We start from the raw sequence: 27,065 nt of genomic DNA on the forward strand, positions 1-27,065 counted from the left end.
ATGTGCAGAAGCAAAAAATTGCTCAAATCTCTGTCACGCGCACATTCTCTCGCAAGATTTTGTTTACTGCTGATAGAATTATCGGGGAAATTGGCGGTTCAGGAAATATCAGGGAATTATCAGAGAATTCATGAAAAAAACCAGAATGAATCGGTAAAAAACCAAACTGTATTAAAATGTTTAAAAGTCAGGGAAAAATCACATAAAAAATAAACAAACCTGGATTGCGCTGCCTGGCAGAGTCAAGCAAAAATGAGCATAACTGTAGCAACAACTTGATTCCTCAGCTGCCGATATTTCTCCACGGCTTAGCCATTTGGTATGACGTCATCTACGACCACATCTTAACTAGATCGCACGTTACAGGGAAATGTCAGGGGAATATCAGTTAATTTCAGAATGCTTTCCCCCTGGACACCCTGAAACACTTAACAACCCAGATTATTAAATTATCAGCGGCAATGATTCACTTAACAGCCAAAGGGAAAAAAAGGTCGTAAAAACGGGGCAAAATCACTTAATAAACAAAGCTCTTAGGCTTCGTTGTGGTGATAAGTTGACGATTAACTTGTGTATCGGACATTGAAACCCTCGTGGTCTCAATTTTTTTTCTTTTTTCATTGGTTCTGTCTTTATTGCTTTCTAAGGCCGCAGAACTTTCCCCAGAAGTTACGCTCCTCCAGAGAATCTGTTCCAACTTCTGCCTTCCAGCCGAACCAAGAGCTTCAACGGAGACAGCAAGCTGATCACCATGCGGTACGAGGAACGGGGGAACAACAAGTGGTGGCACAATTGCGACAAGATCTTCGAAGGCTTTAGCTCTCCGTCTCCCAAGGCCAGGAGCAGTAAGTCGCTTCCGCGTGGGTGTCGGCTGGGTTAGGCGGACATTCATTCATTCATTTAAATTTAAATTCATTCATTTACATTTAAATCCATTTGTTAAGTCTGTATATAACCAATGTAAAACTCTGTAAAAGAAAAGACCTTGTAAATACTGTTTAAACTATGAATAAACCTTGGCCGCGTCTGATTGGCTAAGACGCACGGCCGTTTCTTTTAGGCGCGAGCCTTAAACGTATAAAAAGGGCTGTTCTGACACTGACAGCTCAGATGCGTTCCTTGCTGAAGTCACTTTCGAGAGAGCTGAATAAACGGAACCATCTTGTACTCCTGTCTGAGTCTCATTCATTTCACTGGCGACGAGAGAACGAAGAATCCACGAGTCAAGCATGAATCACCTCCAGATCGGCCGGGCTCCCGACTACTTCGACCCCGAGAAGTCGTCTTGGGACGCCTACATGGCGAAATTTGAAATCTTCCTAGAAGCGGCAGGAATGGGAGAAGCTGAAGACGACAGGAAGCGGGCGATCTTCTTGAACTATTGCGGGACTGAGATTTTTGACCTCGTCCAAACGCTTACCGACCCGCTTCCAGCTAAATCCGTTCCGTGGGACGACCTCCAAGCAAGACTGGCAAACCACTTCAAACCAACGAAGCCTGCCGTAGTCTACAGACATCAATTTTCCAGGATGACCCAGCGTGAGTCTGAGACAATCAATCAATTCGCCACGAGACTTCGCACGGTGCTGTCAAAGTGCAAATTTGACAGCCCAGAAGCTCGCCTCACAGACGCTCTGATCTTTGGGATGAAGAATGCGACCGTCCGGAACAAAATCCTAACAGAGGACGACCCAACGCTTCAGTCAGTCATCAAGCTGGCTCAAACAGCCGCGTGGGTGTCGGCTGGGTTAGGCGGACATTCATTCATTCATTTAAATTTAAATTCATTCATTTACATTTAAATCCATTCATTTAAATTTAAATTCATTCATTTAAATTTAAATCCATTCATTTAAATTTATTTATTTATAAATTTATTTATTTATAAATTTATTTATTTAAATTTAAATTTATAGGCAGCCCTTCTCCAAAATGGACTCAGGGCGGCTTACAAGAATAAAAAGACACAATGATAAATACAATTATTAAGATAAATTACAATTCGGACCAGAATACCTATGGGACCGCCTTCTGCCGCACAAATCCCAGTGGCCGTTTAGGTCCCACAGAATTGGCCTTCTCCGGGTCCCGTCAACTAAACAATGTCAGCTGGCGTGACACAGGGGAAGAGCCTTCTCTGTAGTGGCCCTGGCCCTCTGGAATCAACTCCCCCCGGAGATTTGAATTGGCCTCACCCTCCCCGTCTTCCACAAGATGTTAAAGACTCACCTATGTCACAAGGCATGGGGGGATTAATTCCTCCCTCTCTTCTGACTATAGCACTTGAATGATATGACTGTCGTATGGATTGTTTTTAATATTAAGGGGTTTTAATTCTACTTTTTATTAACTGGATTTGTATCATCGTTTTTGTATTTGTTGTGAGCCGCCCTGAGTCTTCGGAGAGGGGCGGCATACAAATCTAATAAATAATAATAATAATAATAATAATTATTATTATTATTAATTATTATTATTGTTGTTGTTGTTATTATTAATTATAAAAATACAATTTAAAACCGCCAATAATTAACAGTCATACTTTATACATACATACATAGCTACTGGCCAGTGCAGGATACACTGCTCAAAGGCCCCAGGCCTGCTGGCAAAGCCATGATTTTAGGGCCTTTCAAAAAGCCATGAAAGTGGGGACCATATGAATCTCCAGGGGAAGTTGATTCCATAGGACCGGAGCCACCACAGAGAAGGCTCTGTCCTGCGGCCCCGCCAGGCGTCATTGTTTGACTGACAAGACCTGGAGAAGGCCGACTCTGTGCTCTTATCGGCTGCTGGGATCCTTGATGCCTAGTGGGGAATTCGTTGGTGGTCATGTTCAATGTTATCCATGACCCCATGGGGCTGCTCTCAGACGAGGGATACCAAGGTTGGCTGATAAGGTAGATGTTACGTGGAATACATGACCTTAGTGGGTGCTGTTAGTGGAGGGGGTAAACGCCCTTGAATGGGAAAGAAAACATCTTTTCTTTACTGCTTCAAAGATAAGGTGATGGTCTCAAGGAGAGGACTACCCCTTTCTATCAAAACCGGCCTTCAATACTGACTGAAAAAGCCTTGAGGAAATTCATGATTAATAGGTTTATTTGGATATCTTCCACGGTTAATGGTGCAAATTTGCAAAGTTTTTGCAAAGCAAACACCCCCCCACCCCCACCCCCCGAAAGGATCACAGCTTCACAGTCTCCCCAATTTCCATTGCAAGAATTCCATTGCAGGAATGACCCAAGTCTATCTCAGTATTCCTCCATCTTTTCGGACATGTATGAACCAATAGAAAAGAATATTTGTAACTCAGGGTTGAACTGCGGGGCTCCTTGGTAGCTCGCTCAGCTTCTCTGGGCGACCCACAAATTCTGTAATAGAAAATAAATCCAAGTTAATTGTGGATTGGTGGAGGCATCCTAGCTTCAAATGCCGGCCTGTATTTTAGAAATCTTAGCAACTAAGGCTAGAAACCAGTATTAGTACTTAGGTGACAATTCAGATTTTAATGAAATCGCTACAGGTTGGCCTCGGCTTATAGTAACTCATTTAGTGACCAGATTTATGACCTGTCTTTCACAGTTATGACTTTTTTAGCATTTTTCATGATCATGTGATCCAAATCCAGACGCTTGGCAACAGGTCCACGTTTATGACCGTTGTAGTGTCCCAAGGTCATGCGATCCCCTTTTGCGACCTTCCGACAAACGAAACCAATGGGGAATCCAGATTCACTTAACAACCAGATTACTATCACCCTGGTATCCCCAAATATGGGAGGGAGCATACTGCTTCCTTTTTGCCATTCAAGGCAGTTAATTTTTATAGCCGATAAATTATACTCTACATGGGTAACATTTTTGTATGTAAAGCTGCTGCCTTACAGGCAGACTCCCCAGGTTCAAATCCTGGTAAGGGTATGGCTAGCTGATGAAAGCAAAATAGCTTGAAATAGATCTATACTCGTCTCTCTTCCTTTTCATTATCTGCAAAAATATGTTACATAGATACATATATACAGGGATGGGCCACATGCCGGGGAACACCGTTACAGCAGCGGAAACGGAGTGCGTAGCCTCGCTCCATTGCCGCCAGGTGTGCACGTGCCGTGCATGCACAACCGGTGCATTCCAGTAAAAAATACCTGGGTTTTTTTGTGTGGCTTGCTTTCTTCTTTCATGTGCCGCAGGTATCTCTTGGCACGGTGATGGTGCTCTGAGCAAGTCATGGCCTTTAGGAGCAGCAACGCTGTGCTCCCAAAGGCCATGACTTGCTCAAGGCACCATTGCCACGCCAAGAGATGCCTGCCGCACAGGAGAGAACCGAACAGGCCACGCAGCTGGAGCTCGGGCTCCAAGCAATGGCCCATCTACTCAGCAGAAGAGCACTCAAGCCAGGTAAGGGCCGGTGGCTAAGTGACGGCGCAGTGGGGTAGGCAGGCGTAGCGGGTGAGCGGATGGAGCTGCGCTGCTGCTCATGATGGAGCCGCCACGAGCGGCGAGGGAAACTGAGTGGGTGGAGCTGCGAGGGGAAGCGGGCAAGCAGACAGGAGTGGGCGAGCGGACGAGCCGCGAGCGGCGCAACATGGCGAGTGGCAGCTGTCTTACTTTCCAGTTTCCAAGCCTTTTTGGTTCTGCGCATGCGCGGAAGCAAGAAAACCCTGGAAATCGTGTGTGTGATGTCATCGCGCGAGATTCCGCTTCGGTGCTTGCAGAAGATTCTATAGATTCTGCCTAGAGTGGGGAAAATGGTTTTTTTCAGCATTGTACATGATCCATGCGTAGTTGGAGATGCGGAAGGTTGAAGAGATGCTGGCGTTGTGTCGCTCACCTGTTCTTCTTTCTTCTGCCTCCTTTTAGCATTGCAGGCCCCAGTGAACTGGAGGCTTGGGAAGCTGCTGGGCCGAGGAGCCTTTGGGGAAGTCTACCTTTGCTATGACGTCGACATTGGACGAGAGCTGTCTGTGAAGCAGGTGCCATTTGACCCCGACAGCCAAGAGACCAGCAAAGTAAGTCTTTGGTCAGATGGAATGGGATATTTATTATTTAGTTATTAATTGGATTTATATGCAATGGAAAAGAAAGGATATGGAATAGAAAGAATGCTTCTTTGTTGGCCAAGTGGGATTCAACACACACACATACACACACACACACACACCCCCTTTCACACACACACACACAAAAGGAATTTGTCTAGGGTACATAAAGCTCTCATTGTACATTTCTTCCTTCCTTCCTTCCTTCCTTCCTTCCTTTCTAATTTTTATTCTGCCTGCCTGGTTTTCTTTCTTTCTTTCTTTCTTTCTTTCTTTCTTTCTTTCTTTCTTTCTTTCTTTCTTTCTTTCTGATTTTTATTCTGCCTGCCTGGTTTTCTTTCTTTCTTTCTTTCTTTCTTTCTTTCTTTCTTTCTGATTTTTATTCTACCTGCGCCTGTTTTCTTTCTTTCTTTCTCTTTTTTTCTTTCTTTCTTTCTTTTGTACTTGATTCTTATTCTGTCTATCTGACTGTCTGTGTGTCTATGTATCTGTTTTCCTTCCTTCCTTCTTTCCTTCCTTCCTTTTTCTGTTATCTACTTACCTACCTTCCTATCTATCTATCTATCTATCTATCTATCTATCTATCTATCTATCTATCTATCTACCCACCTACCTACCTATCATCCATTTATTTCTGTCTCCATCCATCCATCCTTTCCTCGGATGCTTTTAGCCTAATAGATTCAATTTCCTTAAGCAAGGCATACATCGCAATCACCACAAATGGACCACTTTATGGATTCAAGGGAGGCACAGGTCAGTAAATTGGGGATTCATTCTGCTCACCTTAACGTGGGCTTTCTGCAGTTGTGCTGCTCTAGAAACCTTTCCAGTTACAATCCAGGCTATTCCACTGTTACCCAGCTCTTCCGTTTCAATTCCTGTCATTTTTGGGGATTCAGGCAGGAAACATTCCTGGCCAAATATTGTTTAGAAGCGGAGTCACTTTCCTGGAAACGCCTTCAGATCTGCATGATGCTAACTTAATTAAAGCTGCAGTAACATCTTGCATAGGCCATAGATTGTCCAGGATTGCAAAGGAAGAAAAAAGAAATCTCCGGGTCCGCCTTCTGCCGCACGAATCCCAGCGACCAGTTAGGTCCCACAGAGTTGGCCTTCTCCGGGTCCCGTCAACTAAACAATGTCATTTGGCGGGACCCAGGGGAAGAGCCTTCTCTGTGGCGGCCCCGACCCTTTGGAATCAACTCCCCCCAGATATCAGAGTTGCCCCCACCCTCCTAGCCTTTCGTAAGCTCCTTAAAACCCACCTCTGTCGTCAGGCATGGGGGAATTGACATGTTCCTTCCCCCTAGGCTTATAAAATTTATGTATGGTATGCTAGTGTGTATGGTTGGTTTTAACTTGTGGTGTTTTAAAATTAATTTAAATATTGGATTTGTTTACATTGTATGGCGATTGCTGTGAGCCGCCCCGAGTCTGCAGAGAGGGGCGGCATACAAATCTGATTAATAAATAAATAAATAAATAAAATCAACCTTGAAGTTTTAAATTTGGATGTCAGGTCTTGCTAAGAACAAATATTCAGTACAGGTAATCCTTGACTTGCAACCAGAAACTGAGCCCAAAATTTAGGTTGCTAAGTGAGAGAGATTTGTTGAGTAAGTCTGGCTTCATTTTATGACTTTTCTCCCCAAAGTCATTGCGGTTGTTAAAGTTAGTAACACAGTTCTTAAGTGAGTCTGACTTCGCCATTGACTTTGCTTGTTGGAAAGTATCAAAAGATGATCACATGTCCCCAGGAAACCGTCATAAGTACACGCCAGTTGCCAAGCACCTGAATTTTGATCACGTGACCATGGAGAATTCTGCAGTGGTTGTAAGTGTGAAAAATAGTCAAAAGTCAAAAGTTTTTCCGGTGCCGTTTTAAGTTCTAAAGTTCACTAGATGAAGGATTACAAGTTAAGGGCTTACAACTACTTACAACTACAAATTGTTGCAAGAAATACCATCCTTTTAAAAGTCATGTTCTATATTTAGACAAGAAAAATAAAACACACAGGTGCAGTATATGTGGTACATTGTTCAACAGTAGTAACTTTGAGAGGGGTCTTGGAGTTCTAGTGGACAACCATTTAAATATGAGCCAGCCGTGTGCAGCAGCTCCCAAAAAAGCCAACACAGTTCTAGGCTGCATTAACAGAAGAATAGAATCAAGATCATGTGAAGTATTAATACCACTTTATAAGGCCTTGGTAAGGCCACATTTGGAATACTGCATCCAGTTTTGGTCACCACGATGCAAACAGGATGTTGAGACTCTAAGAAACAGTGCAGAAAAGAACGACAAAGATGATTAGGGGACTGGAGGCTAAAATATATGAAGAATGGTTGCAGGAACTGGGCAAGGCTAGTTTAATGAAAAGGACCAGGGGAGACATGATAGCAGTGTTCCAATATCTCAAGGGTTGTCACAAGGAAGAAGGAGTCAACCTGATGATAGAACAAGAAGCAATGGATGGAAACTAAAAAGGAGAGAAGTAACTTAGAACTAAGGAGAAATTTCCTGATAGTTAGAACAATTAATCAGTGGAATAGCTTTCCTCCAGAATTTGTGAATGCTCCAACACTAGAAGTTTTTAAGAAGATGTTGGATAACCATCTGTCTGTAGTGTAGGGTTTCCTGCCTAAGCAGGGGGGTTGGACTAGAAGACCTCCAAAGTCCCTTTCAACTCTGTTCTTCTTCTTCATATTATTATTAAATATGTGGATGCCTTTAAATATCCAGGTTGTATTACCCTGAAAAGGGAATGAAAAAATGCATGTGCTATATTTATATAATGTTTGTGAGGAAATTAAAAACAGACAGAAATCCATGGGAGTCCATATCATTTATTAGAAATGACCATATAAAGCAATTTAGTTGCTTTCTGCCCAAACTCAGGACCGAATTAATCTGTTTGGAATTGTTTGACCATTGGCAGTAAGTAAGTAATTTAGTAAGTCAATAATTGGAAATGTTCAGCTAAGTCATCTTGAACTTTGCTGATTATTCTCCACGTTTCACTGGCAATTTTAAAAAGGGAGGGAGGAATTTGGAAGCTTGCATCTATTTTCCTATTTGAACTCACAGAATAGTGAAGGGAAATTTATTAAGGACTTCTACCTTATATGCAAATTTTCTGGCTTTAGAAACAGGGTAGCTGTTACTACAGATAATTCTGGATTTACAATTATTCACTTAGAGAATGTTTGAAGTTGCAACGGCACTGAAAAAAGTGACTTATGGCCATTTTTCATACTTACGACCATTGGCCAACATCTCTGTGGTCACATCAACACAATTTGGACTCTTGACAACCAAGCGTGTATCCACCATGTCTCCTACAGGGGTGGGTTGCACTTACCTTTGCATTGTGACATTTTGCACAAACGTGCATGCCCTATTTGTGTCTACGCATGCCCGTTCCCTAGTGCAATTTGGTTTCCACACATGCTCAGTAGCTGGAATCAAGAGCTGATCAGCTATGCTTGAGGAGAAGGAATGAAGCTCAGTTTAAACCCAGTTGGCCCTTTTACAAGAACAGTTTTCAAAACAGTTTTTTAAAAAATTGCCAAAAATTCTGAAAAAAAGATTGCAGTGCCCATAGACCGGCATCAACCGAACTGGATCCATGACACTATTGCCACATCACGAATGGGTCGCTAACAGTTCAGCTTCCATTGTGGGAATAGGCAGTCCTCCACTTACAACAATTCATTTAGTGACTGTTCAAAGTTACAACGGCACTGGAAAAAAGTGACTTATGACAATTTTTCACACTTACGACCCTTGCTGCATCTCCAGGGTCATATGTTCAAAATTCAGTCGCTTGGCAACTGACTCATATTTATGATATTTGCAGGGTCCTGGGGTTTTGTGACCTTCTGACAAGCAGAGTCAATGGAGGTTCATTTAATAACTATGTGACTAAGGCAACAACTGCAGTAATTTATTTAACTGTGGCAAGACAAGTCATAAATGGAGCAAAATTCACTTAACAACAGTCTCACTTAGCAACAGTAGTGTTGGACTCCATTGTGGCTATAAGTCAGGCGGGGTTTAAGAATAGTAACAGCCTAAAATGTATACAGTTCTTTTTTTTTACTTTTTTTATCATATGAAGAATTGGAATAATTATTTTTTGGTCCAGATGTTAAATCATCAGGAGGCGGCATTGGTTTAATCTGTGTATACCAAAATTGTAAAAATGTTATATTGTAAATTAATTTGAAATTAATGGTACCTTTACACGTGATTGGAGAAGAAAAATAAAAAAAAAATTCACACACACATCCCAAAAAAAGTCAGGCGGGGTTTCCAACTTACCGCTGTTACCTGTGCTGATGCGTGCGCAGCTCCAGGTGATCAGCAGAGACGACGGGATGAGATTTGGCTTCTGCATATGCGTAGGAAGCCAATCTTGTGAGAAGACATGTAGGTACGCGAGATTCAGTGATTTTTTTTTTGGCTTCCACGCAAATGTGTCCTCACAAGATTTTGCTTCCTGCACGAGTCTTGCTCCGATGTATGTGCCTGCCCTGGTCATCCGAAACTGCATACGCAACTCTATTTCCGCTACCAGGGAGGCATCCACCCCCACCCCCCGTTCCGATAGGAACCCGATACTGCTATAAGTCTAAGATTACCTGTAATGCCAAATCTTTCATCCTTCTCTCCGTGCCTTCTGAGGTTCTTCAATGAAAGAGTAGTAGATCCTTCTTGAAAGAGTAGTAGATCCTTGGAACAAACTTCCAGCAGACGTGGTTGGTAAATCCACAGTAACTGAATTTAAACATGCCTGGGATAAACATATATCCACCCTAAGATAAAATACAGGAAATAGTATAAGGACAGACTAGATGGACCAGGAGGTCTTTTTCTGCCGTCAGTCTTCTATGTTTCTATGTTTCAATATATCTTGGAAACCATCACTGATAACAAGAAAACGTTGACTTCATTGAGGTGTTATTTTCCCACTAGCTGGTTGATTTGACATTTCTGGATCATCATTTTGCATCCTTAGGACAAAACAATTGCACAAATGGGGTCCTTCTCTTAAGCAGGCCAGGGGAAAACAAAACCCAAAATCCATCTCGGTAAATTCATCACTTATTCCTTGCAAGGTTGGAACTGGGAAACAAGAAAGAAATGAAATTTCATTTCCTAGATTTGTTTGCACCGTTCGCCGCATCTGATTTTGTGACTGTGTTTTCGCTCAGTAATGAATTTGGATTTATTTCAGGAAGTGAATGCCTTAGAATGTGAGATCCAGCTGCTTAAAACCCTCCGTCACGAGAGGATAGTACAATATTACGGCTGTCTCCGCGATCCAGAGGAGAGGAAACTGTCAATCTTCGTGGAATATATGCCTGGGGTAAGCCATCCTGTTTGGGCCATTTTATTTATCGATTTATTAAGTGTATTTCCATCTCATTGAGATCCAAGAGATTCTCTGTGACTTACATATCAATAAAAAGAATATATGGAAAATATTCATGGTATAATTCTAAAACCATCCATTGGAATGAGTCTGCGGAGAGGGGCGGCATACAAATCCAATAAATAATAATAATAATAATAATAATAATAATAATAATAATAATAATAATAATAACAACAACAACAACAACAACAACAACTATATACAGTAGTCCTCAACAACCTAACAATAGTTCACTTAGTGACCCTTCAGAGTTACAACAGCACTGAAAAAAGTGACTTACAATGGTTGTTTTTCACATTTACGACAATTTGCAGCATCTCCATAGACATCAAAATTTAGATGCTTTGCAAGTGACTCATATTTATGACGTGTTGCAATGTCCCAGGATTATGTGATCCTGTTTTGCTTCTGACAAGCACAAACAATGGGGAAGCCAGATTCACTTAATAACTGTGCTACTAAATAAACTGCAGTAATTCACTTAACAACTGTAGCAAGAAAGGTTATAAAATGAGACAAAACTTTCTTCTTCTTCTTCTTCTTCTTCTTCTTCTTCTTCTTATTATTATTATTATTATTATTATTATTATTATTATTATTATTATTTGTATGCTGTAAAGTGGTATATAAGTCTTATGTATTATTGCTAACAAAGGGAGCCAGGGTGGATTTCACTCCCAGAATTCACCGGCCAAGCATGCTGGGTTTATTTAACAATACTGGGTTTTATAGATGAGTAAATTTTAAATTAATTGGATTTAGATTATTATATTGTATTGTTCTTTTTTATTTGTTGTAAGTTGCCTCGAGTCTTTGGAGAGGGGTGGCATATAAATCCAAATAAGTAAGTAAGTAAGTAAGTAAGTAAGTAAGTAAGTAAGTAAGTAAGTAAGTAAGTAAGTAAGTAAGTAAGTAAGTAAATTTTTAAAAAAATGAAATTAAAACATCTTAAAAGTTGAGAAAAAAACTATTCTAGGGGAACAATGCAGTTAGTTCTTGTCTTACGACCACAGTTCGGACAAGAATTTCCATGGCTAAATAAGACAGTTGCTAAATGAGTCACACCAGATTGTATGACCTGTTGAATTGATTGTTAACCAAAATACTGCGGTTTTAACTGAACCCTGCTTTTCCCATTACCTTGGATTGTCAGAATTTGGCTTAGAAGGCCACAGAGTTGGCCTTCTCTGGGTCCCATTGACTAAACAATGTCGTTTGGCGGGCCCCAGGGGAAGAGCCTTCTCTGTGGCGGCCCCGGCCCTCTGGAACCAACTCCCCTCCGGAGATTAGAATTGCCCCCACCCTCCCTGTCTTTCGTAAACTACTCAAGACTCATTTATACCACCAGGCATGGGAGAGTTGAGATATTCCTTCCCCCTAGGCCATTACAAGTTATGCATGGTATGTTTGTGTGTATGTTTGGTTTTATAAATAAGGGTTTTTAGTTGTTATATTATTGGATTGTCACATGTTGTTTTTATCATTGCTGTTAGCCGCCCCGAGTCTACGGAGAGGGGGGCATACAAATCTAATAAATAATAATAATAATAATAATAATAATAATAATTATTATTATTATTATTATTATTATTATTATATGGCAATGGTGTGACTTCAGGGCAGTGAGACTATCATAAATACATGCCAGTTGCCAAGTGCCCAAATTTTGACCACATGACCGTACGGGTGCTCTTGTGGTTATAATAGGCATTTATTTATTAGAGTTGGAAGGGGCCTTGTAAGTCATCTAGTCCAACCCCCTGCTCAAACATAACGGGCTGTAGGTCACTTTTTCGGTGTCGTTTGAATAGTCGCCAAAAAGTTGTGATTTAAGGAGCATCTGCCTCGGACCGCCTGAGTGCAGAGTCTAGCTAGCTACTTTAAACTGAGTTCCTTTATCTCTACAATTTGCACCAACTCAGCCTAAACCTGGGAATAGGAAGAGCTGAAATCCTCGTTTTGGAAATGGCTGGCTTCGCGGAGTCACCACAAAAAAGAATGAAAAAGAAAGGAAAAGGAAAACAAAGGGCTTTTTCCAGGCAGGAAACACGAGGGCCCAAGAACAAAGGTTTCCGAATAACACAGATGCTAATGTTCTGCTTTCCTTTGTTTTGGGCAGACCTCATTTTGTTTGAAAGCAATTAATCCATATCCTGAACCCAGCGTTCAGTGAATCAGAACAGTTGGGTTTGGGTTACAGATAGTCCTCAATTTATGGCCACTATTGAGCCCAACGTGAGTCCTGTTGGAGTAGGCGACATATAAATATAATGTAATGTAATGTTATAATATAATAATATAATATAATAAATAAAAATTCTGTTGATAATAATAATAATAATCATAATCATAATTTATTAGATTTGGGGCGGCTCACAACAATAACAAGAATGTAACTAATCTAATGCATTAGAAGACGTCTAAAACCCATTATTTAAAAACCATACAACACACTCATACCATACATAAATAATATAACCCAGGGGCTCAGCTTCCCCATGCTTGACGACATAGGTGGGTCTTTAATAGCTTACGAAAGGCAAGGAGGGTGGGGGCAGTTCTAATCTCCAGGGTTTCAGAGGGCCGGGGCCGCCACAGAGAAGGCTCTTCCCCTGGGGCCCGCCAGACGGCATTGTTTTGTCGACTGGACCCGGAGAAGGCCGACTCTGTGGGACTTAATTGGTCACTGGGATTCATGCGGCAGAAGGCGGTTCTGAAGATATTCTGGTCCGATGCCATGAAGGGCTTTATAGGTCATTATTATTATTTGGTTAAGCAAGGCAAATGAGCTTTGCCCCATTTTATGACTTTTCTTGCTACTGTTATTAAGTGAATCACTGCAGTTATTCGCTTATAAACACAAGTGTTAACCAGGGGAAGAGCCTTCTCTGTGGCAGCCCCGGCCCTCTGGAACCAACTCCCCCAGAGATTAGAATTGGCCCTATCCTCCTTGCCTTTTGTAAGCTTCTTAAAACTCAGATACTACCCAGAACTGAGATACTCTTTCCCCCTAGGCCTTTACAATTTTATGCATGGTATGTCTGTATGTATGTTTGGTTTTATAATAAGGGTTTTTAACTGTTTTAATATTGGATTGTTATATGCTGTTTTTATTACTGTTGTTAGCCGCCCCGAGTCTACAGAGAGGGGCGGCATACAAATCCAATAAATAAAATAAATATAAATAAATTATCTGTGGACTTTGCTTGTCAGAAAGCTGCAAAATCGGATCACGCAACCGATCCCAGAACCCTGCCATCATCATAAATATTTGAAGCGGTTGCCAAGTAGCTCAGGTTTTGATGGCCTGACCGTGAGGGTGATGTATTGGTCATAAGCGCGGGGAAATGGTCTAAAGTCACTTTTTTCAGTGTTGTTGTAATAACGGTCTCTAAATGAATGTTTGTAAGTTGAGGACTGCCTGTATTTATGAGGGAAGCACTAAATAATATTCACCTTGGTGCCATTTGGCTGTTCTGTGAATTTTCTGGCAGTTTGAAAAACAGAATTGATAAGGAATATTTTCTCTCTCTTCCTGTGGCCTACACAAAGGCCTTGCACTGTGGCCTACACAAAGTTCAGCTCTAATAGCTAATTCTGTACAGGCAGTTCTCGGCCTAAACTCGTTCAATGGCCATTCAGTGTTACAACAGGCCTCCCTTATGACCTGCATTCAAAGTTCACATGGTATTTTCCCTGCACAGTCACACGATTGCAGTTCAGATGACCGGAAGCTGATCTATGTTTCTGGTCATTTGCAATATCCTGTGGTCAGTTGACTGCAGTTTACAACTTTTTTTTGCCAACAACTGGCCTTTTCTTCAGATTTCAGTCCATGAAACAATTCAATTCAATTTTCAATTCAATTTATTAGATTTGTATGCCGCCCCTCTCCGAAGACTCTTGATTCACTTAACAACCATGGTGTTCACTTAGCGACTGTGTTGATTGACCACAACACAGGTGATAAAAGAATAACAGAGCGGGAAGGGACCTTGGAGGTCTTCTAGTCCAACCCCCTACTCAGTCAGGAACCGATTTCAGATCATCGGTTGTCCAATCTCTTCTTTAAAACTTCCACCGATGGAGCACCCACAGCTTCTGGAGGCAAGGTTTTCTACAGAACAGCGGTCAGGAAATTTCTCCTTAGTTCTAGATAAAATCGGATCTATCATATGGGTGCCTTGATTAATGACAGTCAGGAATTACGGCAGTGCATTATAGGGAATAGTAGTGGAGGCTGCCCATCGTGGTTATAATTCGAAAAATATATGTAATTTCCTTATGTACTGTCAGTATTTAGTGGAGGTGTGCCGGACTCAAATATGATTATTTATGCCTTTAAATTACAGCTGGCGCCCCAGGAGCTAAGAAACTTTTCAGAAGGTGTAGAGTTTCAGGAAGCCCAGAAACTAATCAGTTATTCGTCTCTGTTTTTAGGGTTCAATCAAAGACCAGCTAAAAGCGTATGGTGCCTTGACAGAGAATGTGACTCGTAAATACACAAGGCAGATCCTACAAGGAGTTTCCTACCTCCATAGCAACATGATTGTACACAGGGACATTAAAGGTAGGCGCAAGATTTGACCTTTTAAGTCATCCAAGATTCCCCGATTGAAGAAAAAAAACCAAAAGTTCTCCAACTTTACAGAGCCTGGAATGAAAACCAAGATTGTGATGAAATCTACATTGCAATTTCTTGAAGATTTCATCCCACCACGGGAACAGCTTTTATTTTTCCGACTTTATGCGCAGGGCCCTTTAGAATTTTCTTAAGTTATAGGTTCTTGTTAATCATCTGAGCTGGTTGTATTATTGGAAGTGGAAAGGATTCATGGTGATTCTGCATGATATATCCTTCTGAATCATCCTTTTCAGGTCTAGTTTCTCAGTCTGGAGAACAGGCAAGAAAAAACAACCGGCAGAAAATATACATTGTTCAAAAATAAATAAATAAAAGGAACACTTAAGCAACACAATATAACAACAAGTAAATCAAACTTCTGTGAAACCAAACTGTCCACTTAGGAAGCAACACTGATTGATTAGATTAGATTAGATGTATTGGATTTATATGCCGCCCCTCTTCGTAGACTCGGGGCGGCTCACAACAATGGTAAAAAACAATACATAGTAACAAATCTAATATTTAGCAATCTAAATTACAGTTTTAGGTTAAAAAATCCAAAAGAAACCCCAATATATAAAAAACAAGCACACAGCCGAATCATACACAGAAACTACATGGGCAAGGGGGGGATGTTTCAATTTCCCCATGCCTGACAGTAGAGGTGGGTTTTAAGGAGTTTCCGAAAGGCAAGGAGGGTGGGGGCAATCCTAATCTCTGGGGGGAGCTCCTTCCAGAGGGTCGGAGCCACCACAGAGGAGGCTCTTCCCCTGGGTCCCGCCAGACATTGTTTAGTCGACAGGACCCGGAGAAGGCCAACTTTGTGGGATCTAACTGGTCGCTGGGATTTGTGCAGCACATTCAACTTTGTACAGAACAAAAGTATCCAATGAGAATATTTCATTCATTCAGATCTAGGAGGTGTTCTTTGAGTGTTCCCTTTATTTTTACGAGCGGTACATTTTAATGCAGTGTTTCTCCAGAATAGAATAAAATAGAATAGAATAGAATAGAATTTTATTGGCCAAGTATGATTGGACACACAAGGATTTTGGCTTGGTGCATATGCTCTCAGCGTACATAAAAGAAAAAGATACATTTGTCAAGAATCATGTGGTACAACACTTAACGATTGTCACAGGGGTCAAATAAGCAATGAAGAAACAATCAATATTAATAAAAATCTTAGGATACAAGCAACAAGTTACAGTCATACAGTCCTAAGTGGGAGGAAGTTGGATGATAGGAAGGAAGTTGGATGAAGTTACCTCAGAAACTTCAAGATGGTGGATTTTTTAAATCCGTGGATTTCAACTCCCAGAATTCTGTGGGGGAAATCCACCATCTTGAAATTGGATAGTTGAGGTTGAAAAAAAAACTTGTAACATTCCTTGGCATTTAAGGGGAATTAGAGGCATTTAAGGGAATCCTCTCACAAACCACATGTCTTTCACCCACCTTGTCACTAAATTAGGGCCAGGCCCTCTCAGTACAGGTAGTCCTCCACTTACAACCACAATTGAGCCCACAATTTATGTGTGTAAGTGAGTTAAGTGAGGTTTGCCCCATTTTATGACATTTCTTGCCACATTTGCTGAGTGAATCACTGCAGTTCGTCACACGGTTGTTAAGTGAATCTGACCGCCCCATGCTTGTTAAAAAGTGATCATGCGACCCTGGGAGCCGTCATAAATATGAGTCAATTATCAAGCATCCAAATATAAACCATGTAACCATAAGGATGCTGCCAATGGTCATAAGTGTGAAAATGGTCATTGTAGCTTTGAATGGTCACTAAGCGAACTGTTGTAAGTCAATCTACCTACCATCAGAATCTCATTGAAATCACCCTCTCTTCCTATTAAGACACATTTAAAGCAAATTCTCTTTTATTAAATTGAATTAGAACCAAAACAAAGGGGGGGGAATGCTTCCCCAGATAAATGTAACAACTTAGCAACAACAACAACAAAAACACAAACGAGAATTTTATGCCAGAAAGGATATGCTAATTAAAACACAGCTTGCCAATAAAAGTAGAGCCATCATTGCGGCTGCTAAAACATGGATATAGAGATAAGCAAACACATGGACTATATTATTTAACATCGTGCATTTTTAAAAATATGGACAGCTACACATGTTATTTTGTTATAGTACTGATTTTTAACACTTTGGTGCGCACGCACAAAGGTTCTTCCAATGTGAGGAAAGTTGCAATTGTTGAGGAGCAGGAGTTGTCCACACAATTGGGGACAACCCGCCTCCCGCCCCCGGCCCCCTTCCCGAATTGAAGCTGCTAGAGAAAATATGTGAGTTTTGTTTTGGAGGCTGATAAGAGTTTAGTTTCCAAGGGCTGCGTGTGTTCGTGTGAGTCCCTAGAGGGAAAAGTATGGCCCTGAACATACAGAAAATATGTTGCCTTGTGATTATCTCAAATCTTCACTGTACGCAATCAAAAATGTTAAGCACTAGGCACTTAACTAAGGGAGATGGAATTCAAGATTTATAGCAATATCTTGCCAACTTTACTGCTGACTCTCTGTAATGTTGTTTCCTCCTCCTCATTTGTCCTCTCATCCACCGACTCCTCTTCCTCACCTATCTTTCTTTTTTCCTCTTTATCTGTCATCTCTTCCTCCTCCTCCTTTTTCTTCTCCCTCTTTTTCTGTCTTATTCTCCTCCTTATCTCCTCCTCCTCCTCATTTCTTTCCCCTTTTCTCTATCTGTCTTATTCTCATCTTCTCCTCCTCCATCTCTTCTTCCTCTGCTGTCCTTCCCTTATCTTCTTTGTCTTTTTTTATCATCTTCCTCCTCTCTCCCCCCTTTTTCTATCTTATTCTCCTCCTCCTCATCCTCTCCTCCTCTTCCTTGTTTATCTTTCCTTTTTTTCTCTTTTCCTCTCCACCTCTTCTTCCCCTTCTGTCTTTTCCTTCTCCTCTTTGTATTTTTTAATCTTCCTCTCCCTACTCCTCTCCTTCCCCCCTTTTTCTATCTTGTTCTTCTCATCTTCTCCTCCCTTGTTCGTCTTTCCTTTTTTCTTTATCTATCTAATTCTCCTTGTCTTCTCCTCCTCTCCCTCATTTATCTTTACTTTTCCCCCCTCTTTGTCTATCTTATTCTCCTCTCCAACTCCTCCACCTCTTCTTCCTCTTCTGTCTTTCCTTCTCCTCTTTGTCTTTTTCATCCTCCTCTGCCTTCTCCTCTCCTTTCCCCCTCTTTTTCTATCTTACTCTCCTTCTCATTTTCTCCTCCCTTGTCTATCTTTCCCTTTTTATCTTTCCTTGTCTTCTCCTCTCCCTTGTTTATCTTTCCTTTTTCCCCTCTTTGTCTATCTTATTCTCAACTCCTCCACCTCTTCTTCCTCTTCTGTCTTTCCCTTCTTCTCTTTATCTTTTTTTTTTACCTCCTGCTCCTCCTCATCTTCTCCTTCTTTGTCTCCCTTCTCTTCGTTGCCTTCTTTTTTCCCCTCCTCCCTTTCCCCACCCAGGTGCCAACATTTTGAGAGATTCCGTCGGGAATGTGAAACTAGGGGACTTCGGAGCCAGTAAACGCATTCAGACAATCTGCATGTCTGGAACAGGGATAAAATCTGTCACGGGAACTCCTTATTGGATGAGCCCAGAGGTGATCAGTGGAGAAGGCTACGGGAGGAAGGCTGATGTGTGGTAAGAACCATTTTCCCCATCCAGCTTTGTTTACAGGCTTGAAACCAAGCAAAAGAGCCCAACATGACGTAGGATCAGATTACCTACAGCACCATCTTCTGCCACATGTATCCCAGCAACCGGTCAGGTCCCACAGAGTTGGCCTTCTCCAGGTCCCATCAGCCAGGCAGTGTCCTCTGGTGAGGCCTAGGGGAAGAGCCTTCTCTGTGGTGGCTCCAGCCCTTTGGAACCAACTTCCTCCAGAGATTTGTACTGCCCCCACCCTCTTGGCTTTTCGCAAGGCCTTGAAGACCCATCTTTGTCAGCAGGCATGAGTTGGGGGGACGTGAGTGTTAAGAACTAACTCTGGCTTATGAATGGCTAAATCCAATTGGATGAATGTGGATGATTGTGTTTTTAGGGGGGAAAAATGGCCTTCGAGAAACATTGCATAAATAAACGTTTTGGGATTTCTTTTTCTTCCCTCCGTGGTCTTCCTCAGGAGCTTGGGCTGTACCGTGGTAGAAATGCTGACCGAGAAACCGCCGTGGGCAGAATACGAAGCCATGGCTGCCATCTTCAAGATCGCGACGCAGCCAACCAAGCCTCAGCTTCCCGACGGGGTTTCGGAGTACTGCCGCAACTTTCTCAAGCTGATCTTTGTGGAAGAAAAGCGGAGGCCTACCGCGGAAGACCTTTTGAGGCATCCGTTTGTGAACTTTACCCTCTAGCAGGCATCCCTGCTGGAAGAGAAAGAAGAAAACCAAAGACTTCACGCCTAAAGGAAAAGGTGTGAATGACAACCGGAGACCTGGGGGGGTTCTCCGTTCAACCTCACTTTGGGTTGCTTCCCTCTGGGCTGTGCGTAGTTTTCTTATCAGGCCTCCTCGGCTGCGTCTTGTGGTGCCTTTGAGCTGAACCTCCATTTGCCTTAATCCTTCTGGATCAGGGGCCTCCGACCTTGGCTACTTCAAGACTCGTGGACTTCAACTCCCAGAATTCCTCAGTCACGAATGCTGAGATGACTGAGGAAAAGCAAAGCAAAGCTGGCTGAGGAAACTCTGGGAGTTGAAGTCCACAAGTCTTAAAGTGGCCAAGATTGGAGATCCTTGTTTTGGATGATCGGTTAAAAAAGAAAAGAAAAGAGGTTTTGGCAAACCGTTGGTGCCATTAATAGAGCTGTGTGTGCCTTGTGAATATTGGCAGATTCTCTGCTTAGGTAACTTTATGGAGAGAATGGAATGGGTTGGATCAGCCACTAACGAACAAAATGAAGGAATTTGGTAGATTCTGGACCAGAACACTTGAGTAAGAACCAGCTTAGTTGCTGTCTGCCAATAAGGTAGATTTGAAAAAGGAGCCCTATTTCCAGGATCCTTTGAAAAAAATGAAAAGCTGTGATTCATTCATGCGCTTATAAAATAATAGAATTTAAAAAAAAAAAACACTAGAGAAATTTAGGAGCATAGAGGGCTTCTCCAAACCTTTGGCTCTGAAAAGGAAAGAAAAGAAGTTACAGTAGTCCCTCGCTATATCGCGCTTCACCCACCAAGGCTTCACTTCATCGCGGGTTTTGAAGTCAGCGTTGGCACAGATACGGCGCTTAGAAGTTTGGAAGGGCAGGACAAGCCAACCAACCCGCGGCTGGGCGAATGATGAGCGGGGCGGGGACTGAGCTCCGGCGGAGGCCTGTCCCCTCGTTCAACCCGCCTCGCCAGTGCCGAGAAGGCAGTCTTTGGAGGCGCGCTTAGTGGTTGGCGGCGGTGTGCTTGGGGTTGTAGAAAGAGCTGGGAAGGAGGAGAAATTCCCCATCGCGGATTTCACCTATCGGGGCTGGGTCTGGAACGTAACACCAGCGATAGGTGAGGGACTACTGTATATCCCATCAGTGAAGGGCTGCTTGTGTTCGGCGCTACTAGTGCGCTCTTGAGACTGGTGTGGGGGCACGCACAAGATTCGGTTTCTACGCATGTGCCGCAAACAAAATCTTGCGCGAGGACGCACACGTGTACAAGATTTCACCTGTTTTCGATGATTTCTTTTCTTCCGCGCACACGCAGAAGGAAAATAAACACAAAAGTAAGCGCATTCTCACACAAGCAGCCTCGTGTGTGATTTCGCTTGCAATGCATGTGCAGAAACCGAATCTCGCGTGGGGGCACGCATGCATTTGTCGGGGATGTGCAGCTGTGGGTGTATCCCAATTTTTACTACCACACTACCAGGTGCAGCCCACCACTGATATATTTTGTTAAAATCGCAAAGGGCTGTTTGTCTGCAGTTGCTAAATTCCATGGGTTATGTTTAGTTTTCTTCTGAAAAAAAATCACAAAGTTGTTGAAAGATGGCTTCACCTACCATTGTCACAAAAGGATAAATTAAATATCCTCAGGCTTGAGCCCTGAGGGTGCCACACAAAATTCTTCCACCAAATAGCATTCAGCAATTCTTTTTAAATATTAAGATATTGGCATTCCCTTTATTAATAGGTTGGGTGAAGAGATGATGGTGTTACCGAATGAAACATTGCTCTTTCCTGCAAACTAATTTGTCATCAACTTTATTTATTTATTTATTTTTAAAACAAAGTAGACACTTATTTAAAAAAAAAAAACTAACAAAAGAAAAACATTTTCCAGGACAGAATAGTTTTCCCTGCTAGGTTAGCTGAATGCACCACATGGGGGGAAAATCCGATTTATCTCACCTTAATGAATGAAATAACTGTTTGATCTAATAATGACAACTGACTCAGTTTAATTTAGTGAAAGGGGTTTACCAAATCCCCTCCAAATCCCATGCAGATCAAGCGTATAAATACTGTGATACAGAGGAAAGGACAGAAAAAAACCAGATTATTACAAGAGCCCGAAGAATATAGTGGCATAGAAATCTAAATAAATAAATAAAATGTTTTTCAGCTTTGGAAAAGATAATTTTCCATGTGGACAAGTAAGCTTTCAAGGTCAAAAGAGAATGAGATTACATCAAGGAAAGTAAATTTGGGTCAGTGCTAAAAGGAAACAGGATATAGATAATTTTCAACTTACAACTTTCAACATACTTGAGACTAGAATTTCCATTGCATGTTGGTGCGGTCATAAAACAAATCACTACATGGCTGGGTCATTTTTATCATGGTTGTTAAAGAAATCTATCTTCCCTAACTGATTTTTTTTTTAATCAGAAGCTAGCTGGGTTGATTTCAAAGCTTATTGATTGCAGGGCTTCCGCTATCTTGCCCAACTTTTGATCATGAAAGTAGTAAGTGAAAAGGCAGGCCATAAATCTTTTTCCTATTATAGTATTATAACTTTGGTTAAACAAATGGTCATAAGTTAAGGACATCCTGTACAAGGCTACTAACCAATCAGAATCAAATCATTCTCTGTCATTTTTTTTTTAAAAAAAATCATGTTACAAATTGTTAGTTTGAATATTTCTCAGGAAGTTAAAATTCCTGTGGTGGTATAATTTACATTTCCTGTGCCAGCGCTCTAGTTTTTGAGATAAAACATTTGCGATTGAAGTCCTTGGGTACGGTACTTTAAACAATTGTGTGTATCAAGCACATATTTCACTTAATTGTGAAATATGTGCTGATGATAAACCTAATTATAAATTTCATTCTCAGAAAACAAACTTGTTTTGGTTTTGCTCTGTTTAATTCTTCAGTGTTTTCAGGACAACACAGGCCAAAATAATAATAATAATACATTTTTGGGGCTACTTTTACAGTGATTAAAAACTAAATCAAGCGGAGATTGCTTGAAGAATTTATGCCTTTTTTGGTGATTGTATAGTACAGGGGTCCCCAACCACCGGGCCGCGGACCAGTACCGGGCCGCGGGGCATGTTGCACCGGTCCGTGGAGTCAGCAGCTGCCGGCCCTCATGCCGCCACCCCCTCCCTCCAGCGCTTCGCCTCCCACCGGGCAAGAGGCCTCGGGAGGCAGGTTCTGCCGGCCACAGGACGATCGATGGGACAGAGGGGAGGGAAGGACCGAGAGGCTCAAGCCTCTTTTGGCTTCTGCCGCGGGGCGCTTTTGCGTTTTTGGCTGGGGGGAGGCAGGAGGGCCAGCCTGACCCCCTCTCTCCAGCGCTTAGCTCCCGCTGGGCAAGAGGGCTTGGGAGGCAGGTTCTGCCGGCCACAGGACGATGGCGGGAAAGAGGGGTGGGGAGGACCAGCACTCCCATGCTTAATCCCGCCCCCAACCACGCCCCTTTCCGCCCCCACTGGGCCATAGAAAAATTGTCTTGCTGAAACTGGTCCCTGGTGGAAAAAACGTTGGGGACCACTGGTATAGTACATGTGGTCCTTGATTTATAACCATTCATTTAATGGCTCTTCAAAGTTACCAGCGGCATGTAAAAATAATGACTTATAATGGTTTTTCACACAATCATTGTAGCATCCTTCAGATAATTGGCAAGTAATTCATACTTATGACAGTTGCTGGGGTCACATTATCTCTTTTTGCAACTTCCTGATAAGCTAAATCAATGGGGAAACCAAATTTATTTAACAGCCTTGTAACTAATTTAGCAACTGCAGTGATTTACTTAATAATGGTGGCAAAAAAAATTATAAAATGGGGACAAAACTCACTTAACAAATGCCTTAACAACAGGAATTTTGGGTTCAATTGTGGTCGTGATTAGTTCCAACCTTTGCCTTCAGGACTGAATTCTCTATCCAGTATTAATGTTGTAAGATAGAAATTTTAGTAAACTGATGCTTTCAGTGGGCAGGACTATGGAACACAATAGAAAGCAAATTAGCAAATTTGTTTTAGGATGGTGATTTAATTCCTTGCCTGTACGTTCAGCAGGGTGTGCCAATAATCTTACCTCTTGGCTATAGCCATCTTATTTCTTGGGTTGGTTCTTCTCAGCCAAATTTACAAATTGCTGGACTTCCTGGTGCTATGAATTCCAACATATAAGAAAAGAACAACTTGTTAATTTTCTAAGAACATTGTTTATCCAAAGATGATAAGGAGAAGCCTTCAATATCTCCAACCTTTTTTTAAAAAAAATCACTTTTCTACCTTGTATTTGGATCAAAGATTATATGCATTCCAGTAATATGTGTAAAGAATGTTAGAAGGTGTAAATTGTTACTTGTTCATCTCAGCCCGTTTTGGAGAATTTCTCGGTTTTTCTCCTGTGCGTCTCCCTAAGTTGAACTGGATTGCCTGCCTTGCAGTTCCCATTGTTTCTTGAGTGCCTTCAAAAACGATGTTTGTATGTTGGCTGTCTTTGTGACAATTATGCACAGCTTTTGCCATCAATATATTATATGGGTTCTTGTGTTCTTTCTCCACCTATGTTGATATGTAAATAGATATGAATTATTCCTCAGGTGCCTTGATTTCATTTTTGCTGATTTCTCTGGCTGTGATTTATATGCACAAAAGAGAATAAAACAAACCAAAAAACAAGAAAAAGAAAAGGAATGTGTTGACTTTCATGGAAACCAAATAGGGCTTAGCTAACTGGAATCCACTTCTTTTAGGTGGGCCTATTGCATTGGAAGTTTGGATGGTATGCCAAAGTCTAGTTTTAAATTAACGGAAAGAACCGGGGTGGCACAGCAGGTAGAGGGCGGTACTGCAGGCCACTGAAGCTGACTGTAGATCTGAAGGTCAGCGGTTCAAAATCTCATAACCCGCTCAAGGTTGACTCAGCCTTCCATCCTTTCGAGGTGGGTCAAATGAAGAACCGGATTGAGGGGGCCATAGACTGGCTCTGTTAAAATGTGCTATTGCTAACATGTTGTAAGCCGCCCTAAGTCTAAAGAGAAGGGTGGCATAAAAATCCAATCAATCAATCAATCAATCTTTACAATTCTCTTGTCAAATGCCACTATTAATTCTTGGGGTGATGCCATGCCTTATTACACCTCTAGAAGGATAAGATAAGTTTTATAGACATTTTTTCCCCCTGGGGGCACTCTGGCACATATTAAAAATTAAATTGTTGCTCAGAAGTATACACTTACATAACATATATACAGTATTTGTTTGTTTGTTTGTTTGTTTGTTTGTTTGTTTAGTTAGTTAGTTAGTTAGTTAGTTAGTTAGTTAGTTAGTTAGTTAGTATGCCGCCCCTCTCCGTAGAATTGGGGCGGCTCACAGCAGTAATAGAAAAACAATATACAATACAAATCTAATAATTAAAACTAAAAACCCATAATTTAAAAAACATGCACACAACATACCATACATAAACAGAATAGGCCTGGGGAAGTTATCTCAGTTCCCCCATGCCTGACGACAAAGGTCAGTTTTAAGGAGCTTACGAAAGGCGAGGAGGGTGGGGGCAATTCTGATCTCTGGGGAGAGTTGGTTCCAGAGAGTCGGGGAAGAGCCCTGCCAAATGACATTGTTTAGTCGATGGGACCTGGAGAAGACCCACTCTGTGGGATCTAACTGGTCGCTGGGATTCGTGCAGCAGAAGGCGGTCCCAGAGATATTCTGGTTCGATGCCATGAAGGGCTTTATAGGTCATAACCAACACTTTGAATTGTGACCGGAAACTGATCAGCAACCAATGCAGACTGCGGAGTGTTGATGTAATATGGGTATATTGGGGTAAGCCCATGATTGCTCTCGCGGCTGCATTCTGCACGATCTGAAGTTTCCGAACACTTTTCAAAGGTAGCCCCATGTAGAGAGCATTGCAGTAGATATGCTTAATACACAGGAGGGGCTTCCAACTTACTGCTGCTAGTGGTGCTGATGGATGTGTGGGTGGGTGGGTGGGTAGGTGGCTTGGTGATAGGTAGGTAGGATAGATAGATAGATAGATAGATAGATAGATAGATAGATAGATAGATAGATAGATAGATAGATAGATAGAACCACCTGTATTCATCAATCAGCATACATTAAAATGAAATTACATTGCACACTCTCAAAGGGTCTCAACCCCTAATATAAGCATAAACATAAATATAATCATTAGATAGATAGATAGATAGATAGATAGATAGATAGATAGATAGATAGATAGATAGATAGATAGATAGATATTCCTATCCATCTAAAAAACATAGTGGAAAGAGGAAGCTTGGGTGTTCACAAGATTGATATTGCATGGAACAAAATTGAATTTGGGTGTTCAGCTTCGCATACCACGGAGCCTCTCCTCCCAAAAAATCACAAGGAAAGCAGGTCATGAAGAGGATGTGTAGCACCCCAGCCAATCCTTACTCAAGCAGTGCTTATTTATATGCTATGTCCTGGATAGAAGGAAGTGAACTACCAATGACCTTTTCTGCCACCCTCACCACTTTCTGCACCGTCTTCCTGTCCGAAGCAGTAATGCTTCCAGACCAGACATTATGCAACATGACAGGTGGCAAGCAGGATGTCCTCAATCATCCTTTTATAGAAAGCGGTTAGGACACGGGAAGAAAGATGGACTTTTATCATGCCACGCAGGAAATGCAGGCACTGCTATGCCCGCTTCACCCAAGCCATCCTACTTATTAGTTGCACACTCAGAACTTTGATGCTGCTAACCATATCCAAAAGTGAGTTGTTTATACACAGAGGAACTGCAGAAAAGGCAATTGCTGCCAACCTGCCTTCCATTGAGGACCTGTATACTGCACGAGTCAAAAAGAGGGCGGGGAAAATATTTACTGACCCCTCACATCCTGGTCACAAACTGTTTCAACTCCTACCCTCAAAACGTCGCTACAGAGCACTGCACACCAAGACAACTAGACACAGGAACAGTTTTTTCCCGAACGCCATCAATCTACTAAACAAATAATTCCCTCAACACTGTCAGACTTTCTACTAAATCTGCACTTCTATTCTACTAGTTTTTCTCATCATTCCTATCACCGTTTTCCTCCCACTTAGGACTGTATGACTGTAACTTGTTGCTTATATCCTAAAATTTTTATTAATATTGCTTCTTCGTTGCTTATTTGACCCCTATGACAATCATTAAGTGTTGTACCACATGATTCTTGACAAATGTCTCTTTTTCTTTTATGTACGCTGAGAGCATATGCACCAAGACAAATTCCTTGTGTGTCCTATCACACTTGGCCAATAAAATTCTATTCTATTCTATTCTATTCTAGGGCTGTGCCAAGGTCTTCTGAAATAAAAAATCTCCCTAGTTCAAAACAGGGCTGTTCCTCTTACACCCCATTCACCAGTTCACATCTCCTTGCGGTAAGCTCTCTCATTGTCCGCTTGAAAAAGGCCCACTAGTGTTGTGTCGTTGGCATACTTCACAAGAGGTTGGTGGCAACCTTTGCACAACAGTCATGAGACCACAGGG

The 27,065-nt window shown here is 41.8% G+C and overlaps 1 protein-coding gene across 1 annotated transcript in view; it reads left to right on the forward strand.

The window, feature by feature from the left end:
* LOC139175685 (mitogen-activated protein kinase kinase kinase 3-like) overlaps positions 1 to 21,388 on the forward strand; it is a 140,170-nt gene extending 118,782 nt beyond the window's left edge. The window contains exons 12-17 of the mRNA XM_070766883.1: positions 648 to 845; positions 4,863 to 5,011; positions 10,285 to 10,416; positions 14,926 to 15,055; positions 18,603 to 18,780; positions 19,262 to 21,388. Coding sequence (XP_070622984.1) covers positions 648 to 845; positions 4,863 to 5,011; positions 10,285 to 10,416; positions 14,926 to 15,055; positions 18,603 to 18,780; positions 19,262 to 19,490 — 1,016 coding nt within the window. The 3' untranslated portion in view covers positions 19,491 to 21,388. The remainder of the gene's footprint in view (positions 1 to 647; positions 846 to 4,862; positions 5,012 to 10,284; positions 10,417 to 14,925; positions 15,056 to 18,602; positions 18,781 to 19,261) is intronic.
* The last annotated feature ends 5,677 nt before the right edge of the window (positions 21,389 to 27,065 follow it).

The sequence above is a fragment of the Erythrolamprus reginae genome, chromosome Z, assembly GCF_031021105.1.
Source record: "Erythrolamprus reginae isolate rEryReg1 chromosome Z, rEryReg1.hap1, whole genome shotgun sequence".
Taxonomy (NCBI): Eukaryota; Metazoa; Chordata; class Lepidosauria; order Squamata; family Dipsadidae; genus Erythrolamprus; species Erythrolamprus reginae.